The sequence below is a fragment of the Oncorhynchus nerka genome, linkage group LG5 (assembly GCF_034236695.1).
Source record: "Oncorhynchus nerka isolate Pitt River linkage group LG5, Oner_Uvic_2.0, whole genome shotgun sequence".
In the NCBI taxonomy this organism is placed as follows: domain Eukaryota; kingdom Metazoa; phylum Chordata; class Actinopteri; order Salmoniformes; family Salmonidae; genus Oncorhynchus; species Oncorhynchus nerka.
Window position 1 is genome coordinate 66,368,677 of NC_088400.1, and position 10,961 is coordinate 66,379,637.

The following is a 10,961-nucleotide window of genomic DNA, read 5'->3' on the forward strand; positions in this document are numbered from 1 at the left end:
TTATGGTGGAAAATAAGTATCTGGCCCCGCAGCCTTGTGTATGTTGACCTGTTTAAAGGTCTTACTCACGTCGGCTACAGAGAGCATGATCACATGATCACAAAGTTGCCCGGAACAGCTGATGCTCTCATACATCGGTGTATGCTAGCTAACACACTTATTTACAGCAATCATATGCCAAAGCACATCCCAGAAGGCACCTCAATCCCTAAAATGTACCATATACCCACACATGTATAAATCAGTAACGTACAGCAAACTTGCACACATTGTAAAATAGAAAACAGTATTCAGAACGTGACCTACCCATTGCATCACATTTTCATACTGGGAAGACCGCGATCTCCCCCTCTCTGCAATCGGGGCCAATCACAACCCACCTTATTGTCATCAGAGTTGAACCAACCAATAAGAATTTTTGAACATTAAATACACATTTCTTTAGAGGCATAACCATACCTGTTACAATAGCAAAACAGTCATGTAGTTTAGCATCTGCTTCATCTGACCACTTGTTTATAGACCGAGTCACTGGTGCTTCCCTGCTTTAATTTTTGCTTGTAAGCAGTAATTAGGGGGATAGAGTTGAGGTCAGATTTACCAAATGGAGGGCGAGGGAGAGCTTTGTATGCGTCTCTGTGTGTGGAGTACAGGTGATCTAGATTTTTTCCCCTCTGGTTGCACATTTAATATGTTGATAGAGATTTGGTAGAACTGATTTAAGTTTCCCTGCATTAAAGTCTCTGGAGCGCCGCATCTGGGTGAGCGGTTTCCTGTTTGCTTATTTCCTTATACAACTGACTGAGTGCGATCTTAGTTCCTGCATCTGTCTGTGGTGGTAAAAAAACAGCCACATAAACTATAGCTTAAAACTCTCTAGGCAAGTAGTGTGGCTTGCAATTTATCACAATATACTCCACTTCAGGCGAGCAAAATCTAGAGACTTCCTTAGACTTCCTTAGACAGCACCAGCTGTTGTTAACAAATATGCACAGACCCCCCCCCCCCCCCGTCTTACGTCTATCTTGCCAGTTTAGAGTATATCCTGCTAGCTGAATATCCATGTCGTCATTCAGCCACGATTCCGTGAAACATAGGATATGACAGTTTTTGTAGACCCGTTGGTAGGATATTCGTGATTGTACTTTGTCTAATTTATTGTCCAATGATTGTACGTTGGCGAGTAGTATTAACGGTGACGGCAGCTTTCCCACTCGCCTTATCTGGGTCCTGACCAGGTATCAGGTTCTTTGTCCTCTGTACCAGCGTCGCTTCCTCTTGCAAATAACGGGGGTGTTTGGTGAATGTCTTGTGCGCCCTCCTTGTAGAAAAAATCTTTGTCTAACCAGAGGTGAGTGATCGCTGTCCTGATATCCAGAAGCACTTTTTTTGTCGTAAAATACGGTTGCAGAAACATTATGTACAAAACAAGTTGCAAAAACCCCCACATAATAGCACAATTAGTTTGCCGCCCGTAAAACTGCTGCCATTTCCTCCGGCGCCATTTTATTTATACTTGGGATATTGCTTTAAAAACAGTAAAAGTTAAAAAAATCACTGGAGGATGTCTTTAAGTGAAGATGTCTCAACTAAGACAAGGGCATCAGAAGTTAAAGGCTAGTCTTTCTCTGTCTGTCTCTATCTTACCGTATTATATTTAGTAATGTGCTCTCAGATCCACCAACAGCTGACAGAAAAAGAAACTGCCTAAAAAGTTCCAAACTGCTGTCAAACTTCTCTTTTTGATAATTCAATGAAAAAGTGGAGTGTATGACTTTCATTTCTAATCGTTGAGGAGGCAGAATTTGAGGCTGACAAATGACTCAAGTGCAGTGACACAATATTGTTCTCTTAATTAACAGGATGTCTTGACACTTCCATCCCAGCTCTGATGTCTTTAAAACAGTGACAATTCTCTCTTCATTATCATAGAGCTGGATGCAAAGATGACAGGTGAGAACCTATATAGTTTGTGGATGGATGGGTTTGGGTGGTTGGATGGATGAGTTTGGGTGGGTCGATGGGTTTGAGTAGATGGATGGATGGATGGGTTTGGATTGATGAAGGGATAGGTTTGGATGGATGGCTTTGAGTGGGTGGATGGATGGATGAGTGTTGTTGGATGTTTGGGTGGATGGATGGGTTTAGGTGGATGGATGGATGAGTTTGGGAGGATGGATGGATGAGTTTGGGAGGATGGATGGATGAGTTTGGATGGATGAAAGGATGGGATGGGTTTGGGTGGATGGATGGATGGATCAGTTTGGGTGGGTGGCTGGATGAATGGGTTTGGGTGGGTGGGTGAATGGATGGATGGGTTTGGGTGGGTGGATGGAGGATGGGATGGATAGATCCATAGAAAGAAATGTACAGAATATCTGTTGACTGTATAAGAAGCTTTAGATAGAATAACAGTATAAGACTAAGTGATCATATCATAAAAAGATCCCCACTGACTACTGTTTTCCCCATCTCCAACAGAGGTCCTGGACTATGATTATAAGCCAGACTATGACTATAAATCAGCCAATGACTCCTATTACTTCAACATCACCTCCTTTGACCTGAACTTTAACACATTGTCCTGTGCAGCTCAGCCCCTTTCTCCCGGTGCCGTCATATTCCTGTGTGTCCTTCACGTCGCCATCTTCCTATTGGCTGTTCCTGGTAACCTACTTGTGGGGCTCGTGATTGGCTTCAGTCAACAGTCCCTGACCCCATCCGACGTCTATCTGTTTCACCTGACTGTAGCTGACGGGCTGCTGGCTCTGACCCTGCCCTTCTGGGCTGCTGCCACGCTCCACGGCTGGATCTTTGGTGACTTCCTGTGTAAGTTCCTCAGCCTGGTTATGGAGGCTAGCTTCTACACCAGCATCCTGTTCCTGGTGTGTATCAGTGTCGACCGCTACCTGGTGATCGTTCGCCCTGCCAAGTCCCGTAAGGGGCGCCGAAGGGCCTGCAGATGGTACGCCTGCACCTTCATCTGGGCTCTGGGGGGCGCCCTCTCTCTGCCTGCCCTCTTCAACGACGCCTTCACGCCCCATAGTGGTGGTCCGACGAGGTGTGCTGAGCACTTCGACCTCAGCAGCGCCACCCACTGGCGGCTCGCTACTCGCGGCCTACGCCACATCCTAGGGTTCCTGCTCCCACTAGTCATCATGGTGGCGTGCTACAGCATCACCGTGGCCCGGTTGCTGCAGACGAGCGGCTTTCAGAAGCACAGGGCCATGCGGGCCATCATTGCCGTGGTGTTCACTCATCCTTCTAGACCTATCGGCTGCCTTCGATACTGTGAACCATCAGATCCTCCTCTCCACCCTCTCCGAGTTGGGCATCTCCGGCGCGGCCCACGCTTGGATTGCGTCCTACCTGACAGGTCGCTCCTACCAGGTGGCGTGGCGAGAATCTGTCTCCTCACCACGCGCTCTCACCACTGGCGTCCCCCAGGGCTCTGTTCTAGGCCCTCTCCTATTCTCGCTATACACCAAGTCACTTGGCTCTGTCATAACCTCACATGGTCTCTCCTATCATTGCTATGCAGACGACACACAATTAATCTTCTCCTTTCCCCCTTCTGATGACCAGGTGGCGAATCGCATCTCTGCATGTCTGGCAGACATATCAGTGTGGATGACGGATCACCACCTCAAGCTGAACCTCGGCAAGACGGAGCTGCTCTTCCTCCCGGGGAAGGACTGCCCGTTCCATGATCTCGCCATCACGGTTGACAACTCCATTGTGTCCTCCTCCCAGAGCGCTAAGAACCTTGGCGTGATCCTGGACAACACCCTGTCGTTCTCAACTAACATCAAGGCGGTGGCCCGTTCTTGTAGGTTCATGCTCTACAACATCCGCAGAGTACGACCCTGCCTCACACAGGAAGCAGCGCAGGTCCTAATCCAGGCACTTGTCATCTCCCGTCTGGATTACTGCAACTCGCTGTTGGCTGGGCTCCCTGCCTGTGCCATAAAACCCCTACAACTCATCCAGAACGCCGCAGCCCGTCTGGTGTTCAACCTTCCCAAGTTCTCTCACGTCACCCCGCTCCTCCGCTCTCTCCACTGGCTTCCAGTTGAAGCTCGCATCCGCTACAAGACCATGGTGCTTGCCTACGGAGCTGTAAGGGGAACGGCACCTCAGTACCTCCAGGCTCTGATCAGGCCCTACACCCAAACAAGGGCACTGCGTTCATCCACCTCTGGCCTGCTCGCCTCCCTACCACTGAGGAAGTACAGTTCCCGCGCAGCCCAGTCAAAACTGTTCGCTGCTCTGGCCCCCAATGGTGGAACAAACTCCCTCACGACGCCAGGACAGCGGAGTCAATCACCACCTTCCGGAGACACCTGAAACCCCACCTCTTTCAGGAATACCTAGGATAGGATAAAGTAATCCTTCTCACCCTCCCCCCCCTTAAAAGATTTAGATGCACTATTGTAAAGTGGCTGTTCCACTGGATGTCTTAAGGTGAATGCACCAATTTGTAAGTCGCTCTGGATAAGAGCGTCTGCTAAATGACTTAAATGTAAATGTAAATGTGTTCGCCTTCCTCCTGTGCTGGACGCCGTTACACATGACGTTGATGGCCGACACCCTGATGAGGGCCAAGCTGGTGCGCTTCGACTGTGCTGTGAGGAACAGGGTGGACCTGGCCCTCCAGGTCACCCACAGCCTATCCCTGGTCCACAGCTTTGTTAACCCAGTGCTGTATGCCTTTGTGGGGGAGAAGTTCAGGGGGAACCTGGGTGCCCTGGTCAGGAAGTCACGAGGACCAGAGAGGGGGTCGTCGTCTCGATTTAGCAGGTCCACATCCCAGACCTCAGAAGGGAATGGACTGTTATGATTGATCTGACAGTTTGTCCCCACATTACTTTGAATCAGGGTTGGGGTCAATTCCATTTAAATTCCACTCAATTCAGGAAGCACTCTAAAATTCCAATTCCAATGCTTTTCAATGAGGACATTTTTTAAATCGAAATTTGGTTCACTTTCTGAACTGACTGGAATTGACTCCAACCCTGCTTTGAATAACGTATAAGATTGTCCCTTTGTAACATATTGTAACCTAACATTCCTTGCCTGACATTGAATATGTGCTGGCACTATCAGGCTGCAGACTCAGATCCTGTATGTATGTGATCTTTAATGTCCCTCCATATACTATTGCCCCTGGTGTCTGTACATGTATATAATGCCCTCGGTTGTCTGTTGTATTATGTAATAAATACCCTGTGCTGTTGTTTGTCCAAAGCTGCTTGATAAGACACCAGACACATTTCCTCAAAGGGAATAATGACACAGTAAACTCAACTGTGATGTGACCAACTAGTTCCAAATCTTTCAACACTCAATAGTTAAAACCGCACAGGCTATAATTGGCTCCCTTCTAGTGTTTGGTATTAAGAAGGCCCTACAGCCGGTTTATTACCCATATGTTCTGTTATTACTAAATTACTATTACTCCCATTCACCAGCAGAGGGCAGTCTGAATGGGTCTGAATGGGATACCAGCTCTGACTGCACCATAGGCCTCCTGATTAGCTTGCTGGTGAAGACAGCCATAATGAGGTCACTACTATTTGAAAGCTGCCCGGAGTATGTCACAGTTATGATATTGGACCTGTCTTCTGTTTGGATGATGTGGACAGGCGATGTCATTTACAAAATAGCATCCATTACCCTACTCAATAAATTGGATGCAGTCTATCACAGTGACATCCGTTTTGTCACCAAAGCTCCATATACTACTCACTAGAGGTCGCATGATTATGATCTTTCAACCCCGAGGACGAAAAAAGCCGATTCCGATTAATCGGACGATTTTTATTAAATGTATTTCTAATAATGACAATTACAACAATACTGAATGAACACTTATTTTAACTTAATATAATACATCAATAAAAATACATTTAGCCTCAAATAGATAATGAAACATGTTCAATGTGGTTTAAATAATGCAAAAACAAAGTGTTGGAGAAGTAAAAGTGCACTATGTGACATGTAAAAAAGCTAACGTTTAAGTTCCTTGCTCAGAACATGAGAACATATGAAAGCTGGTGATTCCTTTTAACATGAGACTTCAATATTCCAAGGTAAGAAGTTTTAGGTTGTAGTTAATATAGTATTTATATGACTATTTCTCTCTACCATTTGTATTTCATATACCTTTGACTATTGGATGTTCTTATAGGCACTATAGTATTGCCAGGGTAACAGTATAGCTTCCGTACCTCTCCTCGCCCCTACCTGGGCTCGATGTCACGAATCCCGCTTCCTGAGTCTGTGTTTGCCTGTGTTTCTGTCCTGGAGTGTGTTTCCGGTGTCCTGGAATGCACCCTGTTTGGTTGCCGGGCGAATTAGCTTGTTGGGAGATCGATGTTCACCCGCACCTGTATCCCATCAGTAATCTGCACACCTGTCCTGATCATCACCTCTCCCCTTCAAAAGCTCTGACCTGACATCCATTCCCTGCCGGATCGTTAGCCATGAACAGTATGTTGTGCCATAGTATCAGCCTCAAGTTGGATAGAATTTGTTTTGTTGTTTTTTTACGTATTGCTTGCCTTAAACTTACTTCCGTTTGTTCTGTCTTCAGTTACTCACCCGGATCATTTACCCCATTCCCGCCTGGTCGTCGGAGGATTCCGCTACCCCATTGGATCCACCTATTTACACCCATCAACTCACCACCGCTGCCCGCTACGCCACCTGGATATATCTACCCATTCACATTCACTTGTAAATAAATACTCACCTTCTTCCTACTCTCCTTGTCCTGGTCTGCTTCTGGGTTCGATTTTGAAAGAACGTGACACTCGAACCAGGAACAGATCGACAACAACCACACTCGAAGCAGCATTACCCATCACTCTACAAAAGCCGCGGCCCTTGCAGAGCAAGGGGAATAACTACTCCAAGTCTCAGAGTGAGTGACGTTTGAAACGCTATTAGCGCACACCCAGCTAACTAGCTAGCCATTTCACATCGGTTACACCAGACATTAGGCTGATAGGCTTGAAGTCATAAACAGCGCTGTGCTTGCGAAGAGCACAGCGCTCAGTCAGACTGCTCTATCAAATCATAGACTTAATTATAACATAATAACACACAGAAATACGAGCCTTTGGTCATTAATATGGTCGAATCCGGAAACTATCATTTCGAAAACAAAATGTTTATCATTTCAGTGAAATACGGAACCGTTCAGTATTTTATCTAATGGGTGGCTTCCCTAAGTCTAAATATTCTTGTTACATTGCACAACCTTCAATGTTATGTCATAAATACGTAAAATTCTGGCAAATTAGTTTGCAATGAGCCAGGCTGCCCATACTGTTGCATATACCCTGACTCTGCGTGCAATGAACGCTTGCTAACTTGGATTTCTTTTAGCTAAATATGCAGGTTTAAAAATATATACTTCTGTGTATTGATTTTAAGAAAGGCATTGGTGTTCATGGTTAGGTACAGTCGTCCAAGGATTGTGCTTTTTCCGCAAATGCGCTTTTGTTAAATCATCCCCCAGCGTTGCATCGATTATATGCAACGCAGGACACGCTAGATAAACTAGTAATATCATCAACCATGTGTAGTTATAAATAGTGATTATGATAGATTTTTTTTTAATAAGATAAGTTTAATGCTAGCTAGCAACTTACTTTGGCTTCTACTGCATTCGCGTAACAGGCAGGCTCCTCGTGGAGTGCAATGAGAGGCAGGTGGTTAGAGCGTTGGACTAGTTAACTGTAAATTTGCAAGATTGAATCCTCCGAGCTGACAAGGTGAAAATCTGCCGTTCTGCCCCTGAAGGCAGTTAACCCACCGTTCCTAGGCCGTCATTGAAAATAAGAATGTGTTCTTAATTAACTGACTTGCCTAGTTAAATAAAGGTGAAATTTTAAAAAATAGGGAGGAGAGGAGAGAGGGAGATTTTTGCATTTTTGTTGCATCGTTGTCACCCTCAGTGAGTCAGTGTGTTGTATGAGCGTTGAAGGAATAATCCAATCAAAAACGATATTTTGGTATTCTTTGTCATTACTCCACTGTTGATACAGTCCCAAAATGTTTTGCATGTCATCAACCAATTTTCAAGATACATATCTTGAGTCCAATATCTTGAAAACTTGACTGCTGACAGGAAAACATGTTGGGACTGTATCAACAGTAGACTAAGGACAAAAAAGACAGCAAAGGAACTCTGTCCCCCCCTGTCCTCACTCCCTCTCTCTCTACCGCACCCTCACACAATCTCTCTCTCCTTTATCTCTCTCTACCTCACCCTTACACAATCTCTCTCTCCTGTATCTCTCTCTACCTCACCCTTACACAATCTCTCTCTCCTGTATCTCTCTCTACCTCACCCTTACACAATCTCTCTCTCCTGTATCTCTCTCTACCTCACCCTTACACAATCTCTCTCTCCTGTATCTCTCTCTACCTCACCCTTACACAATCTCTCTCTCCTTTATCTCTCTCTACCTCACCCTTACACAATCTCTCTCTCCTTTATCTCTCTCTACCTCACCCTTACACAATCTCTCTCTCTCCTGTATCTCTCTCTACCTCACCCTTACACAATCTCTCTCTCCTGTATCTCTCTCTACCTCACCCTTACACAATCTCTCTCTCCTTTATCTCTCTCTACCTCACCCTTACACAATCTCTCTCTCCTGTATCTCTCTCTACCTCACCCTTACACAATCTCTCTCTCCTGTATCTCTCTCTACCTCACCCTTACACAATCTCTCTCTCCTGTATCTCTCTCTACCTCACCCTTACACAATCTCTCTCTCCTTTATCTCGCTCTACCTCACCCTTACACACTCTCTCTCCTGTATCTCTCTACCTCACCCTTACACAATCTCTCTCTCCTGTATCTCTCTCTACCTCACCCTTACACAATCTCTCTCTCCTTTATCTCTCTCTACCTCACCCTTACACAATCTCTCTCTCCTGTATCTCTCTCTACCTCACCCTTACACAATCTCTCTCTCCTTTATCTCGCTCTACCTCACCCTTACACACTCTCTCTCCTGTATCTCTCTCTACCTCACCCTTACACAATCTCTCTCTCCTGTATCTCTCTCTACCTCACCCTTACACAATCTCTCTCTCCTTTATCTCTCTCTACCTCACCCTTACACAATCTCTCTCTCTCCTGTATCACTGAATCCTCCCTCCTTTTATCTGTTTCTCTATCTCCTCATCCCTCTTCACATGACCTCCTCTCTCTTCCTGTCTCTCCTTCCACTGACAGAGAGGTTCCTAACCCCAACACAATGACGCAGCACTCATCACCTACATGCTCCCCAAGGGCCTAAGAGATGCTCTGCCATTTCCTGATTGCTAAAATTCTAATAGTTCACCTAATATATTTTACATAACCAAAACAGACCTACCGCTTCTTAGACTTACTTTAAATGAGAATGACAGATCTATAACTAACATTTCTATGTGAATTATGTTTGGGTTGCTCCAAAACGTACATATTGTAGCTTGAAGGGAGCTTTAGGGAGATGTTAAACTAACAGCCTGGAAGAATAGTCTGTTTCTGTGGCCATTTCACTTGCTTATGGCTGCAAAAGATGGAAAATGCAATTTAGCAGTGCCAAAATTGACTTAGAGACACGTTTTCAAGAGAAACTGTGGAACTAATTGGAAATTCAGAATTAGGCCATGATAAGATTTGTCCATGACGCAAGCAGTACTAATTTTACACACACTCACAAACACACCTAAAAAAACACAGAAATATGAACCGACCATGTTCTTTCCCAAGATGCCAAGGTCTTTGGGTGGCCTCAAGCATGTCATCAGCCCTGGACAGCCTGCTGACAGATCAAACACACTCCGGCCTCTAGGGCAGGATCATCAACTAGATTCAGCTGTGGGACATTTTTTTCTTGAGCGGATGGTCAGGGGGCCAGAACATAATTACAAATCATTTGTGGACTGCCAATTGACCCAAACAGATATAATATTTGACTAAAACATAGTCACTATTATGAGTGAGAGAACTTAGGAACAGATTTAAAAATGTAAATCACCTTAGCAGATTTGATGGTGTTTTTACAGTCTTTTATGTTCCAAACTTTTTTTTCTCCTCTACGGAGTGTCAGATGTGTGTGTGTGTGTGTGAGCGTCCGTGCGTGTGTGTGTGGCACCCTGCTGATGCACCGGACATGCTCCCAGCACAACAGATAAACATGAGTAGGTGTGTGGCTGAACATGAGTAGATGTCTCTCTGTGTGTGTATGTGTGTGTGGATAAACATGAGAATGTGTGTCCATATTCCTCTTCAACTAGCACACAGATGCTTGTTCTCAGCTACTGTAGTCAACATACAGTTTCATTATGAGTGATTATCACATTGAACGTTAGAGCAAATAAACATGATATAAAAGTTGGTTCTTCTCTGTATGAGTGGTGTTCTGGCATTGAACCAGTCCCCCAGAGAGACTGACAGACCTACAGATATACTACTGCATAGCAACCTCATTATGAACCTGATCTTACTCCAGGGATTGGACAGATGTGTTTTATAGGCCTCATTCCAAACATTTATACCTTGGTGAGCATAGCACAAGGAATAGCGGAGAGAGAGAGAGAGAGATAGAGAGAGAGAGAGAGCATATGTGTGGCTGTATGTGATGTAATGTTTTGATTCTGTTACTGGTCAGGCTTGACCAAGGAGCTGTAAACATGAAAATTGTGGTTTTAAGTAGGAGCAGCGAGGGTCATTCAGGAGAAGGCTCAGTTCTCAACATAAGACTCTATCCTTAACCTCTCGCCCCCAGAGAGGCATTATCCAACCCTGCAACGTGATGAGGTCACTCTGATGCAACTGCAACCCCCTCCTCCGACCTGCAAAACAACCATGGGTGGAATTCAATCAAACATGCACTGGGGATGAATCCCAAAGAAACAGTAGTAGGGCATGTGGGCATGTGTTATTACTGTGC

General features: G+C 45.2%; 1 protein-coding gene across 1 annotated transcript; it reads left to right on the forward strand.

Annotated features, from left to right (window-relative positions):
• Positions 1–1,053: 1,053 nt before the first annotated feature.
• On the forward strand, positions 1,054–5,236 carry LOC115120114 (C-X-C chemokine receptor type 1-like). The gene is made up of 4 exons (XM_065018982.1): positions 1,054–1,351; positions 1,863–1,953; positions 2,482–3,247; positions 4,534–5,236. The coding sequence occupies exons 2-4, from the start codon at positions 1,947–1,949 to the stop codon at positions 4,838–4,840; spliced, it is 1,080 nt and encodes a 359-aa protein (XP_064875054.1). The 5' UTR covers positions 1,054–1,351; positions 1,863–1,946; the 3' UTR covers positions 4,841–5,236.
• Positions 5,237–10,961: the final 5,725 nt, after the last annotated feature.